Below are 26,562 nucleotides of genomic sequence, written 5' to 3'. Positions count from 1 at the left end.
AAACGTTCTGTAAACCTGGTGTAACTTACTAGGTGGCCAATGATGTTTACTGCACAATATGCTTTTTTACTCTTCTGCCTGTAGATGGTGCCAGCTGCATATACTGTATGTTGTGTAAGATAATGTTAAAAAATGCATAAAATATCCTAGTATAATGTTATGGTTTCATCCTCCAGGCGCCCTCCTGCAGCTCGAGAGCTCCATTGATGCTGTAACACTTCCAGCCAATGGGAACGGTATTACGAAAGAAGGGAGGTATGTGACGCTGCCAACCATTTACATTGACATTCTTTTCCAAACCCAATATGTAGGAAGGTCTTGCTGACATGTATGTATGTGGTGTGTTCATCCAGTTGTACCACAAGTTACATCATTTTATGAATGATAGCGGGAACAAGCTAACAGTATGTCAGTTGAGCACGCCATATTACCCATCACAGGGGCGGACTGGGAACTTAAAGTGGCCCTGGAAAAAATACTAAAAGTGGCCCCGTTTTGTAGTTGGGTCCAAATTGATGAAAGGCAGGGCCAAAAATATCGTATTGAGGCACATTATGGCACCTTAAAAGAGCCAAATACCACAGTCCATCACAAAATATTGCCAGCAGCACAAAATGCATCCCCAAAAACTTCCACTGGCCGGCCGTGAGGAGGGCCCAGGCAGCCCCCTGGGCATCGGCCCACAGGGGGATTTCCCTGTAAGATCTATGGCCAAGCCGCCCCCGCCCCTGACTTGTGTTATATGGCACACATTGACATTGGCAGCGTGTAGCACATGAAGGAAAGCGCGTATCATCAGCTTGTCTGGTGGGTATATAAGGTGTGGATAGGCTGTTTGCGCTCATACCCCTTTTTGTCATGGATAAAAGGGATGATTTAAAAAAGGGATGATTATTGGCTTTCAGCCCAAGGATGGCAGTATTTCTGAAACTGCGTCGTTTGTGAACTGTTCGCGTGCTGCTGTGGTGAAAGTGTATCGTGAATGGAGAAATGGCGCCATTGTGAATAAACAACATGGAAAACAGAGGCTGGTGGTTGCAGCATTATGGTATGGAGAATGTTTTTGTGGAATTCTCTGCGTCCACTCATCTGTATGGATGGCACTCTCAACCAATTCACATATAAATCCATCCTTGCAAATCACGTACACCCAGGGGCAGACTGGGAACTTAAAATGGCCACCATATTGAAGGTGGATCCAAACTGACAGAAGGCAGGCCAACAAATATAGGCAGGGACACTAAAGTACACAGGGTCAGCAATACCGTAGTGCAGAACCAAATACCACATAGCAGCACAAAATACTGCTGCCTAAACCACAGCATGAAAGTGTATCATCGTCCTGCGGATGGCAATACAATTGAAATTATGAGGGCAGCTGCAGCCGCTGGCAAGGTGCATAAGTGCCTGATGCTTCTACTTTAATTCATGTTAAGAGTATCAGATCTTTATGTACCTGGCTGGCAGCTATGAGGAGGGGTTGGATGACCCCCTGGGCAATGGACCCACCGGTAAAATTCCCTGTAGGTTCTATGGCCAGTTCGTACACCTCTACATGCTGATTGTCTTCCCCAGGGTGGATGGGATATTCCAGAAAAAAACAACTATATGTCACACGGCTAGAAACGCCCGACATTGGTTGGGAGAACATGAGTAAGACTTCCAACTACTACCCTGGCTCCCTAACTCCCCAGACTCGAACACAATTGAGCATCTGTGGGACCACCTCGATCGTTGTGTTTGCTCCATGGCTCCTCTCCCATGGACCCTCCAGTAGTTGTGGGATGCACTGCAGTTTGAAGGCTCCAGATACTTGTGACAACCTACCGGGACCTTACTGAGTCACTCCCATCCCGTCTAGCTACTGTCCGTGGTACAGATGGTGGTTACTCTGGATATTAGCTGGTGGTCATAATAATGTGACCTGACTGTGTGTATGTGTGTATGTATGTATGTGTGTGTGTGTATATGTATGTATGTATGTATGTATGTATATAATATATATATTCTACACAGAGTTGCAACATGATGTGCATTTCTCGCTAGTATCATTGGGGGACACAGACCGTGGGTATAGCTGCTTGCTGCCACTAGGAGGCGACACTAGGCTAAGAAGTGATAACTCCTCCCCTGCAGGCTATACCCCCTCCAGCCTGGAGAGAGCATATCAGTTTTTAGCTTAGTGTCGTAGGAGGCAGACCTCCCTGCTTTTGCAGGGCGGCTTACTTTTATTATTTTATCTTTTTCCTTTTTTAGGTTTGGGGAAACAGAGTCGCCTAGCCACTCTGTCTACCCCGGGAGCAAGGCCGGTGTCGGAATCCCTCACCGCTCGCCCTCCCCAAGAAACGAAAGTGGACCAGGGCAGCCCAGCTCCCCTGCTTCCCGCCAGCCAAGGGGTCACCTGAATCCGGCGAGACCCTCCGCCATCCCAGTCTCCTGCCACTTCGTGTGCCAGCGGCTGAAGAGGTGGCCCTGCTGGTACTCTGAGAAAGGGTGAAGAGAAGGGGATGAAGATGGGGTGAGTAGTCCGCATTGGGTAAGTACCTCGGCCCTTCCCCTTCCCCCCGGTCACCTCAGCATAAGATGGAGGACCTTTTTTCCTCAGGTGAGCCATTCCTGGTGAGGGCCCCACATTACCTCAGGCCCCAATGTAAGTTTGGGCTTCTGTCCAGACGGGGGGGCCTGGGTTCTCCTCAGATTCCGTCCAGCAGCCGGCACTGGTCCAGTTGTACGGCCTGCGGGGTGAGCTCCCGCGGCCGGTGTTCGGCCAGGGCGCTTGCAGTGCGCCGCTCCGGTCACTCCACTTCCCGGCCGGCTATTCGTTCGGCCGGCGCTAAAAATTTAGGCCCCGGCTCCTCTTCGGGCCTACCGGGACTCAGCCCGTGCAGCTTTTTAGCGGCACGGGATGGGTTCCCGCAGCGAGAGGGGACTCACCCCCTCCAGATCAGTGGGCAGACATCGGCGCTGCTCTTCAGGCCCGCTGTGGTAACCGGCCGGCAGTACCGCCCGGTCGGCTGTGCGCCAAACTTTATGTCCCGGCCTTGCGGCCTACTAGGCCGCAACTTTCATTCCAGTTATGGAGGGGGCGGGTTCGTCCTTTAGGCGCGGATTCTCCCCGACTAGCTGTCGCTCCTCCCCCAGGTGCCCGCTGAGCTCCGCTCCCGGTCCTCTGAGCTGGGTTAACCCTTTGTGGCAAGTCGTTTGTTTGCAGCTGGCTCTGCATTATTCGGTGTCCCCTTCTGCAGGCCAATTACCTTAGATTAGGAAGTTAACCCTAACCCCTGCCTGCCGGCATGTCCACCCTGGTGGTAGGGTATGGGGCTGGGCCCATGTCCTATGGACAGGGGAGGATTGCTCACAGTTTCCTAATCCGCCCTCCGGGGCTGTTTGGTTGAGAATGCACACAGGAAGAATTCTCAGACCACCCTTCTGGGTCGTCTGGTGTATAGGCCACCACATGTGAAACCCAGGGGAACACATATTCCCAATCCGCCCGCTGGGCCGTTGGTTGATGATACTCCACCTGCACAACTACAGGGGAGCACACCTGAAGGATTCCCAATCTGCCCGCTGAGGCCGTTTTGGTTTATAATGCTCCACCTGCACAAATACAGGGGAGCACATCTGAAGGATTCCCAATCCGCCCGCTGGGCCGTTTGGTTGATAATACTCCACCTGCACAAATACAGGGGAGCACATCTGCAGGATTCCCAATCCGCCCGCTGGGCCGTTTGGTTGATAATACTCCACCTACACAACTACAGGGGAGCACATCTGAAGGATTCCCAATCCGCCCGCTGGGCCGTTTGGTTGATAATACTCCACCTGCACAAATCCAGGGGAGCACATCTGAGGATTCCCAATCCGCCCGCTGAGGCAGTTTGGTTGATAATACTCCACCTGCACGGATCCGGGGGAGCACATCTGAAGGATTCCCAATCCGCCCTACGGGGCTGTTTGGTTGATAATGCTCCACCTGCACGGATCCGGGGGAGCACATTTGCAGGATTCCCAATCCACCCTATGGGGCCGTTTGGTTGATGATGCTCCACCTGCACAAAGCCAGGGGAGCACAGCTGCTGGATTCCCAATCCACCCCTCTTGGGTCATTTGGTTGTTAATCCACATGCGCAATCCAATGGAGGACCTCTGGCAGTTCCCAATCCACCCTCCTGGATTGTGGGTGGGTTGGTTGAGTGCCGCCCACACAATCCTGTGAGCGGTCAGATAGGGATGCTGATTCCACCTCCTGGGTGTTTTGATGGTTATATCACTGCCGTCACAGCCTACAACTGCCGTGGCTGGATGATCAGGGGTAGAGCTGCGCACGAGCAGGACATTTCCTCCTCGGTCTCCTCCGCACCTCCACCCTTCCTCTTTAGGGGGATATTCAGAACCCTCCCTTCTGACAGGGGTTGGTTCTGAGCGAACAGGGAACAGTTCTGCGGACTCTGATATGAATCTTCTAGACTGCATCCATGCTACCGGCAGTACTGATTGTCTGCATTGCCCCTTCCTTAGGCGGCATTTGCATTGCTACTGGATACAGTCCTTACCCTTCGTATTCCCTTCTTCCACAGGTGGACTGACGGCACTTGCACGGGTCAGTGCCAGCCATTCGCGTCTCCCCTTTCGGTTGTTATCGGATTGCTGTTCCACTGGGTACAGTACTGGCGTTACGCATTAGCCTCTCTCATAGGAGGCGTTATGTCTTTATCGCGGGTGGCAATGTTTGCTGTAAGTATTACCACCTTGCTTAGGTGGAGGAATTCTCTACCCACCGGGTACGGGACTATTCATATGCATTATCCTCTTCCATAGGGGTGTAATTCTCTGCCATTGGGGTCATTTCCTACTGGGTGCGTTACCCCCTGCCATAGATTAGGTACTTGCGCTAACTCAGGATACAGTACTCCCTATATATTTTTCTCCCCTTCATAGGTGGAGTGGTTGCACTTCCATTGAGTGTAGTGCTTACGGTACGTGTTACCCCCTCCATGGAGGGGGTTATTACACTACCGTTGGATGCGGTTCTGATCATCTCCCTACCTCCCTTCCTTGACGGAGGATCGCGCTACCACTGAATACTATTCAACAGTCGTGGCATTACCCCCTTCTACATCTAACAGGAAATCACTGAGCATCTGTGCATGCGTTAATTCAACTAAGCCTGCGCACTAGATGCCTTGGCTTCCTTCACGGGTGGGCCGCGGCAACAGTCGTTGCCATTGGTGCCTGGTACTCTTCATCTAGAGGTATATGGATACTGGGACTGCTCCCATACTGTATCCTTCCGTCTCTTCTGGTGCTGGTTGTTGGCGCAGATAGGTCGTTCTTTGTTCTCTTAGGGGAGTCGCTCAGCAACTCTTCAGGTGCCCTAGATTCCCATCCCTATGGGCCTCCACCGTTCAGGTCGGTCAGAAATTGGTCCTCTACAGCGTGCGGGTGCACGCCATTGTACAAATGTTGGGATTACGACCCAGCGAGGCCAAGGTTGCACTGACTCTGTATTCTGGGCCACCACTATTCCTCATTAGGTGAGGGTGTTTTGCTGGCGTTCTGCATGGACTACTACAGCGTGTTCTGTAAGTCAGGATGGCCGAGTGGTCTAATGTGCCGGACTCCAGAGTTAATATCTTCCGTGTGTGGGGTGTTCGGGTCTCCAAATGGAGGCGTGGGTTCAGATCCCACTTCGGACAAAACAGCAAGGGTAGTTTTCACAAGGGCCGGAGATCGAACACATGGCAGTGGGTCAGCCCCCTCAGATAGGGGTTCTACCCTGACACTGCTTCGGCGGTTGCTCTGGTTTTGCCCCCTTTTTAGATGGAGTGCCTCATGATGGCTCTGGTTGACTGTGATACCTTGGTTCCATGCTACTTCTGGGTGTCCTTAGGCCTCTTCCTCAGTTTTACGCTGGGAGGGGCAGGCTGTAGCTATTAACTGTACAAGGGGTATTTACATCTCCACTACATGCTAGGGTTCCTACTGAAATTCCTATTGCACGGTTCCTTCGTCAGACGGCGGTTTCTTCTGACTTTGGGTTATGGGGTGAAGGCCTCCTCAGCTGGAGTGTGGCCTTTGCGTTACTCTGGCAGGCTTCCTTTGTATGGGCTCCTCCTCAGGGGTGTATTTCATTACCAAGAGATCTGTACAGTGCCAGTCCCTGATGGCAATGGGCTTCGCCCTGACCTCTTAATGGTCTTCGTTACTGTTAACTGTCCGTTGCTCTGACAACTATTGTTCTTGTGTCGTCAACTTGGGTTTGGCACTGGCGTCAATGCCATAGCTATCAGCACCTTACTTGGGCGCGCTCGACTGGATAGCTTAGTCCCTGTGGCACTCGTCTACCACTACGGGGGTACCTTCCTTCAGATATGTTTAATTAGTCCCTGTGGCACTCGTCTACCACTACAGTGATTCCTGCCTTCAGTTAGGATTACTTCTGTGTCACATCAAGCGATGGTGGTCATTCCTTTCTCTGCTCCTTCCGGGGGCGGACTACGGTCCCCCCAAGCCAGGCTGAGCGGGTGACCGTCACACCTTGTCACCTCTGGTAGGGATTTCGTTCCTTGAACGGAACACCCCTATTTTTCTTTCCTGTCCTTCCTCTAGCTGGATTGCCGACCACCTTTCCCTTCGGTCTCCTCGACCGGTGGCAATGGGTTGTATAGCTAATGGAATCCGGGACCTATTTTTTTTATTTTTTTTTTTTCCATGGAGAGTATTCTCTTATCTTGGTCCCTGCCCGGAAGTCCATATATGTCAATTATGGGGTTTTTCCATTACCGGTTCCCTTTAACCAGAGGAGGATCCTGCGAACCTGGATTTTGGTTCCGCTTCCACAGTTGTGGTCAACAACCGGCTTCGCCCCGACGATCGGTAGATCGCTGGAGGCGTTTCAGGAACAAACAAGCCCCCCCTCTGGGACTTCTTCTTATTGTACGTCCATTTGTCCTTTATCATTTGCATCAGGCAGTGCTCTGCCAGAATTTTCTTCTGGCGGAAGGTCGCCGCTTTCCGGGTCATCTCGGACATGGTTTTCTCTTCTTTCTCCCTCGTATTTTGAGGGCGGACTCTCCATCTGCCATCCATTTTGGCCTCGGAGATTTGCTGGTCCATATCTGGCGCGTTCCGCTGTATGGGTTTTCTGCCTGTTTTTCTTGGAGGTCCTTGTCATAGCTGGCGTCTTCCAACGGGATGTTTTTTTTTTTTTTTTCCTGGGATGTCTGGCGGTCGGTTGCTTCGTAGCGGAGTGATGGCCTGGCCGACCAGCGGTCGTCATTTCTAGGGTTCATCTACTCCAGACATCGCTTCTAGAGGGCAGCGTCTTGGTCTTCCGGCAAGTTCGCCGAGTTTTCGGGGGGCTTTTCTAGACATCAACTGTTGCTGCTCCAGGCAGCAAGATCTTGCAGACTGCAGCGGATGACGCATCCTTGAGGGCGTTTTTTCCCCAGGGGCGTGTGATTTGTTTCCCTCCCCGTGGACTGCTTTAGGACGTCCCACGGTCTGTGTCCCCCAATGATACTAGCGAGAAAACGAGATTTTCGTGAACTCACCTGTAAAATCTCTTTCTCGCGTAGTTCATTGGGGGACACAGCTCCCACTCAGTGTTCTGTTTGCCGCACATATTGGCGGTTGGTGGGCCAGTATGGTCCTCAGTTCTGGTTCATCCGACTGATGTTGTCACTTACTGGTTGTTTACTGTATTTTCCTTTATTGATTTTTTTCTCCTACTCCTATTGCTTGGGCACAAACTGATATGCTCTCTCCAGGCTGGAGGGGGTATAGCCTGCAGGGGAGGAGTTATCACTTCTTAGCCTAGTGTCGCCTCCTAGTGGCAGCAAGCAGCTATACCCACGGTCTGTGTCCCCCAATGAACTACGCGAGAAAGAGATTTTACAGGTGAGTTCACAAAAATCTCGTTTTCACAATACAGACTTTAGAAATGTTTTATGATTGTCTGGTGCTCCACAATATCTGATAATCTGCCAACTATCTGTTCTCATTGATGTGGGAATTGGTGGATGAATGGCCGTCTTTGTAATACATAGATGGGCCAAGTTTGCCAGAGCATGAGGCACGTTTTGCTTCTGACTTTCTGTTTAGGTTCATAGAAGAAGGGGTTCCCCATTCCATGATGTCCACGTTTCCTAACAGGCTGTATGGCCCCTTGCAGACGAGCTTGAGCGGATTAGGTCCGAATGCATTCAGTGAAAAATTTAGCGATTTCGCAAGCAAATTCAGTCAGTTTTGTATGCCATTGCGTTCAGTTTTTATCGTGTGGTTGCAATGCGATTTAATGCGTTTTGCGCGTGATTAAAAACTGAAGGTATACAAACAACATCTCTTAGCAACTATCAGTAAGAAACTCATTGCATCCGCACTTGCTTGCGGATGCGATTTTTCACGCAGCCCCATTCTCTTCTATGGGGCCAGCGTTGTGTGAAAAACGCTGAATATAGAACATGCTGCGATTTTCACACAACGCTCAAGTGATGCGTGACAACGAATGCTCATGTACACAGACCCATTGAAATGAATGGGTCCGGATTTAGTGCGGATGGAATGCGTTCGCATCACGCGTTGCACCCGCGCAGAATGCTCGCTTGTCTGTAAGGGGCCTATGGGAGAGCTTTTGGGTAAAGAAACTCTCCCAACTCCTCCATACATTCTTGTGGTGGCTTATCTCCTGGAAGAACAGAAGAACAATCCTCCTCTCCCCTAATATCTTCTGTAAGGAGAGAGTTGGGCGCTACTCATGCACGTTGGTCACCAGGTTACTGCTTTTGGGCAACTTTACAGAAGACCACTTTGAAATTAATGAGAACTTTTTTTTTTTATAGATAGCTGTAGATAATATGGGAGGTGTTTATAATAATCTTGATGCTTACATAAAATACACGGGGGGAGATCTTAGAAATCTTATCACCCCAGTCAGTTTTTAAGTAGAATTTCACAGAAAATGTGGAAAGATTCCATCTGCTTGATGTGGTTTTTAGATTAACCACATTTTCACACCCACATAGCACGTCACTGATCGAAACACTTCTAAGTCTAATCTAATCTATCAACCTTATGTCTATCCCATATCTTTTGTATATTTAATCAGCATCTCATATCTATCTCTTATCTGACATAGATTAGATAAATATATTAGTCATTCCATATCTATCTCTCTATCTTGTATTGCTTCATCTTTCGCTCTACCTTGTATCTTTCTACTGTTCTTATAAGTTTGTATTAATCTTTTATATATATCTCTATATCTCTTATGTCACTTAGTCTTTGTTGCACCCATCTATTGATCCAATATGTAGCTTTTTTTTTTACCCCATAGTGACCGCCAACATGCCTTTTTTTTACAGAGGTCGCTAAGGGGCCTTAGGCTGGGCCGCTGCACTACGCAATTTTCATGTAATTTATCCTGTATTGGGAAACACCATAAAAAAAATAAGAATAAAAAATTGCCAGAATTTTTTGCTTATTTGGCATAAAAAACGATCAAATAGTGTTGTATACTCCAAAAAGATACTAACAAAAACTACAAGTCATCCTGCAAAAATCAAGCCTAACGGCTCGGTAAAAAGCTATGGTGCTTGGGATGCGGTGATGCAAAAACATTTTCTTCTTTTTAAAAAAGGATTTTTAATTGTGCCACCAAGTTTTACACTTGCATAGATTTATTTTTTTATTTGGCATTGCTCTAATTCTACTGAACCAGAAAGTAAAGTTATCATGTTATTTAGGCCAAAAAATGAACGCAGCAAAATGTATACTGTAATAAACTCAGTGGCTAAATTGCTATTTTTTCCCTTTCCCCTCCCAGAAAGTTAATAAAAGTTAATCAGTAAGTGATGTGTACCCCAAAATGGTACCATTAAAACCTACAACTTGTCTTGCAAAAAAAACAAGCCCTCATACAGCTACATCTATGGAAAAGTAAAAGTTATAGCTGTTTGAAGGCAACAATGAAAAAAAATCACTTGGTCATTAAAATCACAAAGAGGTCAAATTATTCATAAACGTTACAAAAATTAGCATAGACAGAGGGCAAGCACACGGGCTGGTCACATGGTATATAAGAAACGCACAAAAAACACCAGAAAGTGCAAAAAAAGGGAATATACCATATGTTACATATTTTTAAGTTTTGCTTTTTGTTGGACAGAAGGCCTTAGAAACAATAGATAAACAAGGTAGAGAGCTAAAAGAGGGGGTTGGTGTAATACCATGAGACAAAGGAATATTTTCATGTCTTGTTAGGCTACTTTCACACCTGCGTTCGGAGCGGATCCGTCTTGTATCTGCACAGACTGATCCGCACCAGTAATGCAAACGCTTGTATACGTTGCATTATTCTTTAAAAAAAAAAGTCTAAGTCAAAACGGATCCGTCCTAACTTACCCAGCATCCTTATCGATCAGCTATTTGAAGGGGCCATGGCGCTTGGCTGAGAGCTTAGTATTCTTCAATGTTAAAGGCGTTTTCCAAGGCTATAAACTGCCCCCTCATATGCCGGGCCCCTCACATTGGGCCCAGCCCGACTTCTCCTCGTGTGCGGATGAAAATATCCGGTGTCGGGAGGGGGGAGCACCCAATGGCAGACGGGGAAGAGCCTCCCCAGCATCGCTGGTTACTCTAGGGAGGCTCGTATGCATGTGTGCAGGTAAACATTGAAGAGGAGGCAGCGCTCGCATGAGCACAACAATTCCTTTAAACTGTTGATTGTGATAGGGCCAGGAGTTGGATCCCCACCAGTCTTATATTGATGACCTGTTCTGAGGATAGGTCATCAATATCTACTGCCAATCTAACCCCTTTAAGATGTCTTGTGTTAAAGATCCTTCTCTCTTCTTTGTACAGTTACATCTTTGAGCTCTTTGCTTCTGCGGGGATCACATACGAAACAAAGACCAGTCTACTGGAGTTTCTTGATCAGATCATACAGCACGTGGGTGGAAGTAAGGAGTCTTACGTACTTGAGTGTACCATAAAAAGGTCTACCTGAGCTTGTAACCATCTGCGTTTTTTAGGTTCTGGGGTCTTCACAAATACGCTTGGACTTCAGAAGTTGTCTGACATCATCCAGGTTAGAAACATTTCTTGTTACTAATAAAAAAATCTTGTCTCACTTCAGCAAATAACATTTATTATGTAGAGAAAGTTAACACAAGGCATTTACTAATGTATTGTGATTCTCCATATTGCTTCCTTATCTGGCTAATTTTTTTTAATCACATTATACACGGCTATTTCCATGGTTCCAACCACTTTGTAAGCCAGTAGCGGTGGCCGTGCTTGCACACTACAGAAAAAAAAGTGCCGGACTATGTGCATTCCCGCGGCCCCAGTCACCATAGAGGCCTGCTTTTTTTCCCTATATTGTGCAAGAACGGCCACCACTGCTGGATTACAGGGTGGTTATAAACGTGGAAAAGAGCCGTGTATAATGTAAATGAAAAAAACTACTGAAGCCAGTAAAGGAAGCGATATGGACAATCACAATGCATGAGTAAGTGCCTTGTGTTAACTTTCTCTGCATGTTAAATTCCATTTGCTGCAGTGAGACAACCCCTTTAATACTTTCCTCTGGATAGGTCATCAGTATCTGATCGGTGGGAGTCCAACACCCAGGACCCCAACCAATGAGCTGTTGAGAAGGCACCAGCACTTTTGTGAGCCCCAAGGCCTTCTCAGTACTTTCCAACCAAAGCGCTATACATAGTATATCTGCTGTGCTTGGTATCACAGCAACTTCTATGGAGCTGAGCAGCGCCTAGGCCACGTGACTGATGAACGTGTTGTCACTGGCCTAGGAAAAGATGTGAGAAGGCTGCGGCACTCACAGGAGAGCCACTGCCTTCTCAAACAAATGATTGGCAGGGGTCCAGGTCGCGGACCCCCACCGATCAGATTCGGATGACCTATCATAGGATAAAATCTGGGGAACCCATTTAAGCTGTTCTCTTGCCTCAGAGATAGTAAAGCTAAGTGACTATACAAGCCAATAGTCCCTCTTTAGGGGATTTTGAAAGCTTTCTCGGCCAGCTTTTCTACATTCCTGATCTTCCTAAATGTGTATAGATATTTGAGCAGTGTTTAGTTTTTTTGTTGTTATATTTTTGCTGTATAACTAGGCAGATTTCATATAACATTATTTTATGTTTACTGCAGATTGTATTTAATATTGAGGTCCCCGAGGGCTCAGTTCCTCCGACCAGGAATCCGCAGATTTCGAAATCATACAAGGTCAGTGATGAAACTTGACAAACCTTTCACTGTTCTAACATAACATATGTTCTCCTCCGAGCACAGTTTTCAAGTTTAGATATAGATAGAATCTACATAGTTGAATTACTTTTAATTCTTTACATTACTTATCCTGTAGTGAGTTACATTCTGTATCACACCCCCACTGCTCTGCTGGTGGAGTCACTGTGTACATTCATTACATTACTTATCCTGTGCTGATCCTGAGTTACATCCTGTATTATACTCCAGAGCTACACTCGCTATTCTGCTGGTGGAGTCACGGTGTACATCATACATTACATTCTTTATCCTGTACTGATCCTAAGTTATATCCTGTATTCTACTCCACAGCTGCACTCTCTGTTCTGCTGGTGGATAAACTGTGTACATGCATTACTTATCCTTCGATGATCCTGTGTTAGGCCGCCTGCACACGACCATATCCGTTTTTGCAGTCCACAGTCCTGCTCTCTTTTACAAATGCCTATTCTTGTCAGCAACACAGACAAGAATAGGACATGTTCTGTTTTTTTGTGGGGCCACGGAATGGAAATTCGGATGTGTGCATCTTTTGCAGCCCCTTTGAAATGAATGGTTTCGCATTCAATCCACCAAAAATACAGTCGTGTGCATGAGGCTTTATACTCCTGAGCTGCACTTACTATTCTGCTAGTGAAGTCACTGTGTACATACATTACTTATCTGTACTGATCATGATTTCTCGCCCATATTCATTGGGGGTCACAGAAACCGTGGGTATAGCTATGTCGTCTAGGAGGCGTTGACACTAGATAAAGCTGTGTAGATAATTCTTGTGTAACACCGAAAGGGTTAACAAAGTTTGCAAAATCAGCTTTGAATACCTTGAAGGGGTGTAGTTTTTAAAATGGGGCCATTTATGGGTTTCTATTATGTAAGCCCCACAAAGTGACTTCAGACCTGAATTTAAAAAAAAATGTTAACTTCTAAGCTTCTAACGTCCCAAAAAAAGAAAATGTAATTTACAAAATGACCCAAGCATGAAGTAGACATATGGGAAATTTAAAGTTATAACTATTTTAGGAGGTATCTGTTTTAAAAGCAGAGAAGTAGACATTTTGAAAATTGCTAATTTTTAAATTTTTTTGGGTAAATTTGGTATTTTTTTTTTATAAATGAAAAATAAATTTTTTGACTCAAATGTACCACTTTCATTAAACATTCTCTTTTTATTAAAGTAGACATCAATAAAGCACATTATCGCATGTACTTTGACAATGTAGGAAAAAGGCATGACCAGTGCAACTAGTCCAAATAGCCAGTTAGAGCATATCACAAGTATTACCTCAATCAAAAAGATAGCAAGTGGTACATAGACCTGACTTATCATGCAGTGTGATATAACAGTATCTAAACATAAAATTTCCTTCCTGAAAAGAACATAAAATTAACACGCATACCAAAAACAATGGATCATGAACATAATCCTAAGACAAAACTCAAAAAGTCGAGTTGGTTCACCTCTAAGCTCTGATCAGCTTTGTTCTGGAGTCTATACACCAGCAAGAGTATGTTTTAGCCCCTTTCATCCACCACATCACTGTAGCACACTTTCAGACAAACCCTTATTCCTATTCTCAGATTGGTTCCCCGCAGAATTGAAAGGTCTCTGAACTCCCAATACTTTCGGCTGGGGGTAACTCAGGCTCTCCGTTCCTGATGGGTAGACATATACGACAACCAAGGCTGCCAAGTATTCAAAAACCTCTGTCTGTTGTGAGACTCCCAGCTTGCCAATTCCTCCATTCTACATAAGTGAGTCATTTTCTCATACCACATGTCTAAACTGGGCGGCTCTGTAGTTCTCCACAATGCTGGGACCAATAACTTGGCGGCTGTAATCATATGTGTCTGTAGGTTATTTTTATTAGGAGTGAAAGTGCCCTCTGGCTTCCACAGTAGAACCAGAGAGGCAGTAAGTGACAAGTTTCCTGTGCAGATCCTATTTATAGAATCCTCCACTGAACCCCAAAACTGTCTAATTTTATGACAATGCCACCATATATGCGAGATGCTGCCCACATCCTCCAAACATCTCCAACACTCACTAGAGCCGATTAAGTGGATTTTATGGAGGAATTCAGGTGTACGGTACCATCTAGTTAAGGTTTTGAGTGAGTTCTCCTGCACCTTAACACATCTGGAAAAACCATGTGAGTGCGCCAAAATAAATGTTCTGCTGGGCTCATCCAGAATTACCCCCAACTCCTTCTCCCAGTCCTTAAGGTAAGTGGGCGGATTATCCCCTCTTTTTTCTAAAATCTGTCTATATATTAAGGAAAGAGTTTTAGGTGGCAACTTTGGTAAAAGAACCATGTTTTCCAACCACGATGGGTCTATCTTTGGTCGGGTGCTAGATACCTTAAACTTCTTACAGGTTACAAATGTACCACTTTCATGAAGTACAATATGTGACAAGAAAACAATCTCAGAATGGTTTGGATAAGTAAAAGCGTTTTAAAATTATCATTGCATAAAGTGACACCTGTCAGATTTGCAAATAATGGCCTGGTCCTTAAGGTAAAAAACGGCAAGGTTCCTGAAGGGCTTAAAGAGGACCTTTCACTTGTATAAACTATGTGAACTGAGTATGCTGCCATATAGAGCGGCGCCCGGGAATCTCACTGCACTTACTATTATCCCTGGGCGCCGCTCCGTTCTCCCGTTATAGGCTCTGGTACCTTTGCTCCTAAAGTTATAGTAGGCGGGTCTTCCCTTGTCCTGTGGGCGTCTCCTTCTCCTAGGCTGTAGCGCTGGCCAATCGCAGCTCACAGCCTGGGAGGTTTTTTTCTCCCAGGCTGTGAGCTGTGCGCTGCGATTGGCCAGCGCTGCAGCCTAGGAGAAGGAGACGCCCACAGGACAAGGGAAGACCCGCCTACTATAACTTTAGGAGCAAAGGTACCGGAGCCTATAACGGGAGAACGGAGCGGCGCCCAGGGATAATAGTAAGTGCAGTGAGATTCCCGGGTGCCGCTCTATATGGCAGCATACTCAGTTCACATAGTTTATACAAGTGAAAGGTCCTCTAAGTATCGCCGCGTCCATATTGACCGGCTCTATAAAAATATCACATGATCCACCCCGACAAATGAACGCCGTAAAAAAAAAAAATAATAGTTCCAAAAGGGCCATTTTTTGGTCACCTTGCCTCACAAAAAGTGTAATACCAAGCAATCAAAAAGTTCTTATGTACCCCAATATGGTACCAATGAAAACGTCACCTCATCCTGCAAAAAATTAACACACACAAGTCTCTTAAGATCACTTAAAAAATAAAAACCAATGGCACCCATAAACCAATCCATCAAAATCTGTGCTGCAAAAGCCATATGGCGCTCATTCTGTTCTGAGTCCTGCAATGTGCCCCCATAGCAATTTACTGCTACATATGGGGTGTTACGGTGTTCAGGAGAAAATGGGTAACAAATTATGGGGTGCTTTTTCTCCTGTTACCCCTTGTGAAAATGAAAAACACCCTTGCTGTGTTCAAGATAAAAATTAACATAAAAAATCTACCCAAAAAAATGAAATTTTTAAATTTTGCCTCCATTTTCCTTTAAAGGGAACCTGTCACCGGGATTTTTTGTATAGAGCTGAGGACATGGGTTGCTAGATGGCCACTAGCACATCCGCAATACCCAGTCCCCATAACTCTCTGCTTTTATTTTGTAAAAAAAAAACGATTTGATACATATGCAAATTAACATAAGAGTGTGTGACCAGAGTGAGTGGTGTAAAAATGCAAAAAGGTCATCAAAATGTTTACACAAGTGAGGCCGAAAACTTTTTGAAGCCAGAAATCTTGAGTGAAGACATGATAAATCACGGTCATTACTTTGTGCCACATAAACTAGGAATCGCCCGACAAATGAGCATGTCAGTTGGTCAGCAACACTATGGGGAAATGATTAATAACGAGTGTTTCTACCCGATAAGTGGGGCAAAATCTGCCCATGTATCATGTATTAATCCTGAGTTACATGCTGTATTGTACTTCAGAGCTGCACTCACAAGCAGCTGGTTGACAGACTCCTCCCTAACAGCATAGCCGAGCACCTGTTCTGTTCAGAGTCTAGTTTCACGAGCTGGGAATGTTGGGAGAGTTCAGCTTTGACACTTGCTTCACTTTACTTGTAAGATGACTGTAGGATAGTATCTAACGTATTTAACAAACCTGTCTCCTCAACCTTCAGGTCCATATCCATCCAGACACCAGCCAGAGGAAGAAGCCTCGTGGAGACATCTGGAGTAACAGCCGAAAGCAAGGGGGTGAGAGCTCTGCCTCCACTTACACTTTAGCTTCTCACCCTCAAACGTTCATTGTTGCTCTGATTAATTCAGCTCTTGATTACTGATCTGTCTTCTTGTCTCCAAACTCTCCATTATATCCTGAATGCAGCCGCCAGGCTCATCTTTCTGGCCAGCAGCTACCGATGCCTCTGTCCTGACCAGGTTTCCTGCTCACTTTAGATTTCAATTAAAATTCAGCACTCTCGCCCACAAACCTTTCCTCAGTGCTGCACCCCCTACATCTTCTTTCTCCTCTTTGTCTACTCCCCTGCCCTATGTTCTGTTAATGACTGAAGATGAAACATCAGCTATAATCCAATCCTCCCACCCGCAGAACTTTTCTCTTTTTGCATCAGTTCTCAGGTATGCAATATCCCAGACAATCAGAATAATTCCAGACATCCACAGTATTAATGGGGTTTTCCAATAATTTTTTTTTTTTTTTTTACTGATGACCTATCCTCTGGATCATTGGGAGTCCGACTCCTGGGACCCCCACTGATCCGCTGTTTGAGAGAGCACCAGCGCTCTCAGCAGTGCAGCGGCCTTCTCCGGCTTTGCCCAGGCCATGTGATTTCACGTTCATTGGTCATATGACCTAGGCGCAGCTCAGCCCCATTGATCTGAATGGAGCACGATACCAAGCACAGCCGCTGTACAATAGTGGATTCACTGCTTTGTGCCAAGGAACTAACACAACTCGCAGTTAGGACAAGATGAGAGTGGGTATATAGAAATGTGTGTAATATATGTATTATACAGAAAAGGTACCATGTATGTGTTTAATAAATAGTTAGATGGTTAGGCCTCATGCACACAACCGTTGTGTGTTTTGTGGTCTGCAAATTGTGTATCCACAAAACACGGATGATTTTGCGAAACGGCACGGACAGCCATTGATATAACTGCCTATTCTTGTCCGCAAAACAGAGAAGAATAGGGCAGGTTATATTTATTGTGCGGAGCACGGAACGGAGCAACGGATGCGGCCACATTGAAGTAAATGGGTCCGCATCCAAGCCGCAAAAACTGCGGCTCGGATGCGGCCCAAAACAACGTTCATTCATGTGCATGAGGCCTAAGAGAGAGAGAAAAGATAGGGCCTTCCAGAGTGCCACCTCTGGGTCTGCCTGTCACTAAAACCACAATCATTTTTAATAAAAAGTGATACACACCAGAATTAGTACATAAAAACATAAAAATTTTTAAAACAAACTTCCAAAAAAGAAAGCGATTTAGTATCTAAAATGATCGCAGCTGTGTATTGACAGCTATGATCAGTCACATGACCAGATCTTGTGATTCAGATCCATGGAGCTAACGCTGGAGGATAGCGAGGCGAGCAGTCACATGTATGTGTCATGTGATCGGTTGTTTGGGAAACATCAATACATAATTACAGGTGACATCCCTCAAATTACAACTGGGGCTCAATGGAGCAGTCATGTGACAGTGTCACATGATCGGATGTGTGGGCAAGAACAATGTACAGCGCTGTGCTTAGTGAGCTGAGAGAAGGCCGTGGAACTGCTGCGAGCGCCGGTGCCTTCTCAAACAACTGATTGGCGTGGGTCCCCGGTGTCGGACCCCCACTGATCGGATACTGATGACCTATCCTGAGTATAGCTCATCAATAAAAAAAAAAACGTCAGAAAACCCCTTTAGGTTTGCCCTGAAACAGCTATTTTTAGGCAGAACCTCACCCCATTGTTCAACATTATTCCTGAGTGACATATCGTGCAGCTGTAAGTGTACTATCCTGTTGAAAAGATGGCTCAACCATTGTACAAAGCCAGCACTTTATCTCTTGTGTCACCTCTATTTCCCTGTAGAGCGTAAGCTCTTGTGAGCAGGGCCCTCATTCCTCTTGCTGACCTTTTTATTAGTCTGTTGCTCTATGTCAGACTCTTTATAGACTTACCACTTGTAATCTAAGCACCAAAGAGAGGATCACTTTGCCATGCCCCGTGATCTCAGGCCCCGCACTAGGCTTAGCACAATGTGCAAGGTTTGCTTATAATGTTACTTTTAAGCTTATATCAGAATCAACTGAAAACTGAATGTATGTCTTCTGCTTGGCATACAACTTCTGGTTTTCATTTAGCATTTTCCTGATCATAGGTGGCGCCAGAGTGTTGCTCATTAAACTGTCTTGATTATACCAGCTTCACGTTTTCCACCTTTCTTTTCCTCCATTTTTCAGGGAAGGTGCTCAGCTACTGGTGCTTCAGTCCTGGCTACACGATGCATGACCTAGTGAGACAAGGAGTACGGAGTATTATTCTTACCAGTGGGACCTTGTGCCCCCTCAACTCCTTCACCATGGAAATGCAGATGTAAGTCACACAACACATGCTGGGAGTTGTAGTTTTACAACAACGGGAGTGCCTTAGGGTGGACACCACTGGTGTATGAATCTCTTACCATGACACTTGCATGATCATATGTTTTTCATAGCTTCCCACACTTCAGACTGCTGCTATTGCTTATTATTGCCCAGTGGTCATTTGTGCTTCCTGAATTTCAGCCCCTTTCCAGTAACGCTGGAAAACCCACACGTCATTGAAAAGCATCAGATTTGGGTCGGAGTTGTTCCTCAGGGGCCTGATGGAGCACAGCTCAGCTCTGCATTCGATAGAAGGTAAGTCATTTCAATCAAACATCACAAAATTCTGTGTTTCACTGCCCATCGTTAGGGACCCCTCTCTAATAAATGGATGGGCAAGGATATCCAGGAGGAGAGTGCTCTGACATAGGCCTTACTCTTTGACGCTTGTGCCCCTAAATAGGTGAATCAGATCACCTATAAGATGAGCGTGAGCATAAGGGGAAAACCACCACTCTTAATATACTAGAGAATCTTTTCATTCTGTAGTTTCTCAGAATTCTACTGGAATTGTGTAAATTAAGTGACGAATGGTTGTTACCATTCGCCTTGTCAATAGGTATACAGTGTGACCCTACTAGCTCTGGCTGAACGGCGTCTGAATGTGCAGGGACAGTCCACATTGACAAATGGACTTGTAACACCCAGGTGTTAATTTATTCACACAATAACAGAGGAACAGCAGTGAAAAGAGGCTCCAGAATTTTGACGTTGTGCATATATAGCAATGTTGTTGTTGGAAAAATTACTGTCAAATTTTTTTTACACCCATTTGATAATGCAGGAGCATTTAGTAAAGTTTGCAGTAAGTACCATTGCTGTGATTTTATTTGTGCAAGCTCTGTGTGTTATCTATGGTATTTTTCGCTACAGGTTTTCGCCTGATTATTTATCATCTTTGGGGAAAACAATTGGTAATTTCTACATTTTTATTCTATAATTACGCATAGATTTCTATGTGCTCATATATATTTGTTGTCAACATCTTGCACAAATCCCCCTCTACTTATGAATGTGGTGGATGCACTTCTTGTCTGACCCACCTGCCTGTGCAATGGATGGGCTTACTGTCTGATCCCCACCTGCCTGTGCAACGGATGGGCTTACTGTCTGATCCCCACCTGCCTGTGCAATGGATGGGCTTACTGTCTGATCTCCAACTGCCTGTGCAGGGGATGGAACTCCTGTCTAATCCCCACCTGCCTGTGCAATGGATGGGTTTACTGTCTGATCTCCAACTGCCTGTGCAGGGGATGGAACTCCTGTCTAATCCCCACCTGCCTGTGCAATGAATGGCTTACTGTCTGATCCCCACCTGCCTGTGCAATGGATGGGCTTACTGTCTGATCCCCACCTGCCTGTGCAATGGATGGGCTTACTGTCTGATCTCCAACTGCCTGTGCAGGGGATGGAACTCCTGTCTAATCCCCACCTGCCTGCGCAATGTATGGGCTTACTCTCTGATCCCCAACTGCCTGTGCAATGGATGGCTTGCTGTCTAATCCCCACCTGCCTGTGCAATGGATGGCTTACTGTGCAATGTGCAATGGATGGCTTACTGTCTAATCCCCATCTGCCTGTGCAATGGATGGCTTACTGTGCAATAGGCAATGGATGGCTTGCTGTCTAATCCCCACCTGCCTGTGCAATGGATGGCTTACTGTGCAATGCGTGGCTTACTGTCTAATCCCCACCTGCCTGTGCAATTGATGGCTTACTGTGCAATGTGCAATGGGTGGCTTACTGTCTAATCCCCACCTGCCTGTGCAATGGGTGGCTTACTGTCTAATCCCCACCTGCCTGTGCAATGGGTGGCTTACTGTCTGATCCCCACCTGCCTGTGCAATGGATGGCTTACTGTCTCGTCCCACCTTCCTGTGTATATAAAGGACTTGCTGTCTGATCTTCACCTGTCTGTGCAGAAAATGGATTTCCTACCTGTTCCTTGTTTTTCCACATATAGGGATGGCCTTTCTTCTTTGTGCAGGGGTGATCTTCCTGATTAATTCATTGGTCTTGGGGGATTACTTTGTGTATTGGCTAGTTTTTCTCATAACGTCTTCTGTGTTATGTTTCCAGGTAACATAGCTCGTGTGGTTCCTCATGGCCTGCTAATCTTCTTTCCTTCTTACCCAGTCATGGATAAAAGTATTGAGTTCTGGAAGGTGAGGGTGCCGCACAGCTGTGTTGGTCCTTGGCATATGCCACATGTAGAGTCAAGCTGACTTGTTATTTTTTTCGCCTGCAGGAAAATGGCCTCACCTCACGTATTGAAGACGTGAAACCAATGTTTGTGGAGCCAAGAGGAAAAGGCTCGTTCACGGAGGTGAGTCAAATTCAGCATGATTAAAGTAATCCAATAATGACATTCTGGAGCCAGTGGGAAAATAATTAATTACCACTGGGAAATTAAATTTTGCATACTTAAATATACATAATGTAAATGTCTCTAAACATCGTCCTGTATAAGGAAGTCAGACTTAAAGCCGAATGGGGACATTGTTGTTAGCATTTGGCTGCCGCAAAAAGCAGAAAAATGTCATCACACGTAAAGTTACAAATAGTGAGTGCCTTTTTAGTATTATATATTGTAAAATTCATTTAATTTGCCTTCAGTGGATCAAGATGGGTGATGCAATTTGAGACCACGATGAAAAAAAACAAAACAGTTACTTGATAGAGTAGTGTCAAACAATGTTTACTTGGAATGTGCTGGAAACAAGAGCTGTATTAATGGATTGCCTAATGACAGTAAGACTACTTTCCAGTTTTAAGGTCCGACTAAGGAAAACGCTTCAGTTTTGTCCCCATTCATTGTCAATGGGGGCAAAACGGAGTGCCAAGAATGCATTCCGTTCCGGTTTGTTGTGTTCCCATGCGGCATAGGAAACTGAACATCCGGCATCAAAAAACCATGTAAGTCAATGGTACCAGATCAATTTTTTGGGGACACAAAAAAACTGATCCGGCACCCCATGACTTACAGTGGTTTTGGTGCTGGATCCGACATGTTAATTTTCCATACAATACAACTGCATCCGTTCTGAACGGATGCAGCTGGTTGTATTATTCAAACGGATGCGTTTTCCTCCGGTTTTTAGATCCTCCGCCGGATCTCAAAACCGGAAAGGAAAACGCAGATGTGAGAGTAGCCTAACGACTCATGCACGCAAACTTATTTTTTGTCTGTTTCAGTTTATTTGTATATTTTTTTGTTGTGTCCCGTATGCAGAACCATTCATTTCAATGAGGCCACAAATAAACGTAAATGACTCCATGTGCATTCCGTATCCCTAAGTCCGCAAGTCCTTTACGCAAACAATAGAACATGTCCTATTCTTGTTCGTTTTGCGGACGAGCATCATTACAATTGATCCGCAAAAATAAACGGATGTAACACGGACATCACATAGGTGTTTTTAGGGATCCGTATTTTGCGGACCGCAAAATGCATACAGTCGTGTGCATGAGCCCTAAGTCTGGTGACGCAGCCACATAGGTCCTGTGGAGCCTAGTATGAGTGTATCGATCACCTCTGTTTTAATACATTGTGCATTGCATGCAAGCAAGTGTCCTCTGGGCTTCTCTGAAGTGTCCTGACTCTCTTGCTGTAAAACCACCCAGATTAGCATACAAATTCCCGCTGGCTCTCCTTTAAAGGGGTTGTGCACTTTTGTAATATTGATGACCTATCCTCAGGATAGGTCTTCAGTATCAGATCATGTGGGACCGACTGACGGCATTTCTGCTGATCATCTCTTTCAAGAGAACGCATCAGTCGTATGAGTGCAGTGTTATCTTCTCTGCTTACCTGCTCGCCATCGACATTGCAGCTGTGAGCAGTGTAATTACATCTACTCCCTCTCCATTCACGTCAATGGTGGACATACCCTTTAAACTGACGTGTCCTGAACTGTGTGAAATTTGAAGCTGGTGTAGGTATGTTTCTTCTGACTAACCCCACAAACTAGTTTAGACTCCACAGACCTGGGGGAAACGTAATTATTATTTTTTTGTTTGCACAGGCTCTATTGGTTTATATTACAGTGCAATTGTGCTATATTCTGAAAGACACGAGTATACGGTAGTTTACATGTATTTTCTTTTTGTAGACAATTGATGCATTTTACGAGAAAATAAAAGCCCCCAGCAGCAGTGGTGCCAGTTTCTTCGCAGTTTGTAGGGGCAAGGTTTGTGTTTTATGTTTTTGAATGTCTTACTGACCTGGCAAGTAAATGTACTGTGCATATTTTATAGTGCCTCTTCCTCTCCAGGCTAGCGAAGGGTTAGATTTTGCAGACTACAATGGCAGAGGTGTGATAATTACTGGCCTCCCTTTCCCTCCACGAATGGATCCTAGGGTGATTTTAAAGATGCAGTTCCTGGATGAGATGAGACGAACACAGGGCTCTACTGGGAAGGTATTCCTTAATATTTTATTTTATTTTATTTTTTTCATGATCTTTCAATGTTGAAGGAAAGAAGGGCTGTAGGTTTAAAGGGGCAGTTCCAAAAAGGCAACTGGATCTGTCAGTACAGTAGCAGTCGCACCCGGATTCTGGTCCTTGTGGAGTAAAATTCCCCTACTGCCACATAGGAAGACACCAGTATAATAAATCACACATGGTATGAGGGTCCTGTTACAGATTTTGTTTTGGGGCCTAATAGCTTCAAATTGCATTTCTTCATATGAATGTTGGACCCTTTATTTGAATGTCTGGCATGTAATTGTACTTTTTTCCTGCAGGGGTCACTGCAGGGGAACTGTATAGCTAGAGAAGCGCACCCATGGTGATCAAGTGATAAAACCTCTTTAATGCAAAGGAAAAATAAATGCCTATAATTGTAGGCAACACACAATCTGTATTAGCCCTTCCATGCCCACCCCATCTACTTACAGTACTCGAATACGCTGCGTATTGTTACAACAACCCCTGCACGCCCTATAAGCAGGCTATGGACATGAACAACGCTGGTATTAGTGTCTCAGATGCACTAGGTGAATAGTGTAAATTTTACTGTCTTTGCTCCAGTTTTCGTAAAGTCCTCACTTGTATTTTTATTCCCCCCTCTAGTTTCTGTCTGGACAGGAGTGGTATCGACAACAGGCTTCTCGAGCTGTCAATCAAGCCATAGGCAGAGTCATCAGACATCAGCAAGACTATGGAGCTATCTTTTTGTGTGATCACAGGTAAAATCTTAATGTTACGCAGAGTGTTTAAAGGGTATGTAGACGTTTTGCAACAATATTTTAATGTCCCAGTGCATGTAAAATAAAAAATGAAGCAAATTTTTTATTTTTATTGATTAGAGTGAATCTATTACCCTGATTTTGGACTATTATCTACAGTAGTACAGCAGATATGGAGTCCAGATCACTACTTTTTATTTTGCCACTGCTCCTTGTTCCTCTGCTGTCAGGTGTCAGAGATGTGTTGAAATACATGGTCAGGACTGCTGCACATGCGCACATGACTCTTCATTCTGTTAGAAGAGCACAGCAGCCCTGACTGTATTACAGTGGAGTTTTGAGTGCTGATAGCTGGGGACGCCTGGGGGGGGGGGGGGGTGGGGGGCAGTAGGAAAATAAAAAATGGTGATCTGGACTCCCTGCAAGACTACTCATGTATTACTGTAGATAATAGTACAAAATTGGGGTGACAGGTTCCCTTTAAAGCTTGTGTATTCAGCTACTGTGCATAACCTTCTGACCTTCTACTGTCTGTAGGTCAGGGAAAAGTGGGGCCGAGGGAGTAGAGTAAGGGCTTATGCACACAACCGTATGTATTTTGCGGTCCGCAAAAAATATGGCTGACATCCATGTGCATTCCGTATTTTGCGGAACAGCCAGCCCCTAATATAACAGTACTATCCTTGTCCGTAATACAGACAATAATAGGGAATGTTAAAAAAAAATTGTGGACCGGAAATACGAGCATACAGAAACCGAATGCACACGCAGTAACGTCCATCATTTTTTTTGTGGATCCATTGAAACGCATGGTTCCGCATGCGGTCTGCCAAAAAAAAAACTGAACAAACGCGGAACACCGCATTTTCATTCTGTTTCTGATCATTTTTTTTTTTTTTTTTTTTGCACGGACCGTATACGGAACTATTCATTTCAGTGGGTCCGCAAAAAAAAGGAAGTTACTCCATGTGCATTCCATTTCCGTTTGTCCATTCCGCAAAGAAATAGAACATGTCCTATTACTGTCCGCATTATGGACAAGGATAGGACTGTTCTATTAGGGGCCAGCTGTTCCATTTCGCAAAATACGGAATGCATACGGATGTCATCCGTATTTTTTGTGGACTGCAAAATAGATGCAGTCGTGTGCATGAGGCCTAAACCAGGTGTGTTTGCGCTCGGTAACCATGGAGACACTTAGATCTGTGTTGGAGCTGTATGCTCAAAATGGGAGAATTTTAATCAAGGCTATATTTAGCCAGTTTTATTGCAGGTAAATTGGGGCAATAAAAAGATGATTGTGAAAGCGCTCATAAATCCACTTCAGTTGGAAAATAGAATAAAGGTTGCCTGTAACAAAGTTTATAACACTAGTAAGATATTGTTGATTGTTCCACTGCATCCTAAAAAATGAGACATTGTATTAAAATAACTACACACATGTATTTCTCGTTTTAGACAGATAGCCAGTGGCTAATACACTATTTTACATATTTCCCATCGCACAAAATACTAAAAAACCTTATTTTTTATTTTTTTTGCGGTGCGGACCGCTTCTTGAGGATTGAGGACCTATTCAAGCTAATGGGTCTGCAAACGCCATGCACATGGAAGTTGCCCGTGCATTGCGGACTGCTATTTGTGTCCGCAATAAAGGCACAGAAGGCCTATTTTCTTGTGCAGGATTCCTAACTATGATGCCTGGCTGGCGAGTGGATGCAGGTGTACTACCGCTATTCTGCCCCCTTTTTGCCAGTTATTGCTGTTCTAATATTAGTTTTTGTGTTCACTATTTTATTGCCAGAGATAGATCGCTATTGTAGCATTGCCCTCCGACATTTTCATTCATGCGCTGCCACTTCACACTTACATCACAGCTGCCACCCTCGCTAATGATTAGCACTCTTCTTGTCCACTCGCGCTCCTGATCTCTCCTCCCCTTGATGCTCATGTGTCTGGTACATAATCTTGGCAGTAGTTTAGTGTGTGGCTCTGTGTCTTTGAAGCATACTGCCATTGTTAAAGGCTACTTACAACGATTTCTAACATGTCTTCTGCTACTAGTACTAATAATAAACGCTAATACGGTAATTGTCAAAGGGGGAAAGCGGTGGTCTCCCTATTAATTGCCTGCCTTCTAGTTGAGGCTGTTTTAAGCAGCACATTACAGGCTTTATAGCTTGTATTATTGCCGAGTGCACCATTCTGATGCTTGTCATAGGAGACAGTCAACCAGCTTGTTGTCAGACACCACTCAAAGATGAGACGGCACATTTCCCTAACATAAAATTACTGTACAGTGCCTGGTGAGTGCAAACTCTGTGCAGACATTGAACAAGCAGGGAATGCTGGCAAGCTCTGAATCCTGCATAATTGTGCCTGCAGCTATGGTGTCGCCTCTTGG

At 45.2% G+C, this 26,562-nt stretch overlaps 1 protein-coding gene across 1 annotated transcript in view; it reads left to right on the top strand.

The window, feature by feature from the left end:
* The window catches only part of RTEL1 (regulator of telomere elongation helicase 1), a 102,151-nt gene that overhangs the window by 30,421 nt on the left and 45,168 nt on the right, over positions 1-26,562 (top strand). The window contains exons 11-23 of the mRNA XM_044299679.1: positions 177-255; positions 10,864-10,961; positions 11,034-11,089; positions 12,175-12,249; positions 16,485-16,560; positions 18,785-18,917; positions 19,109-19,222; positions 19,841-19,881; positions 21,047-21,132; positions 21,216-21,293; positions 23,080-23,157; positions 23,242-23,388; positions 24,043-24,158. Coding sequence (XP_044155614.1) covers positions 177-255; positions 10,864-10,961; positions 11,034-11,089; positions 12,175-12,249; positions 16,485-16,560; positions 18,785-18,917; positions 19,109-19,222; positions 19,841-19,881; positions 21,047-21,132; positions 21,216-21,293; positions 23,080-23,157; positions 23,242-23,388; positions 24,043-24,158 — 1,177 coding nt within the window. The remainder of the gene's footprint in view (positions 1-176; positions 256-10,863; positions 10,962-11,033; positions 11,090-12,174; positions 12,250-16,484; positions 16,561-18,784; positions 18,918-19,108; positions 19,223-19,840; positions 19,882-21,046; positions 21,133-21,215; positions 21,294-23,079; positions 23,158-23,241; positions 23,389-24,042; positions 24,159-26,562) is intronic.

The sequence above is a fragment of the Bufo gargarizans genome, chromosome 6 (genome assembly GCF_014858855.1).
Source record: "Bufo gargarizans isolate SCDJY-AF-19 chromosome 6, ASM1485885v1, whole genome shotgun sequence".
NCBI classification, from domain to species: Eukaryota; Metazoa; Chordata; class Amphibia; order Anura; family Bufonidae; genus Bufo; species Bufo gargarizans.
This window is presented reverse-complemented; position numbering and strand designations above follow the sequence as displayed.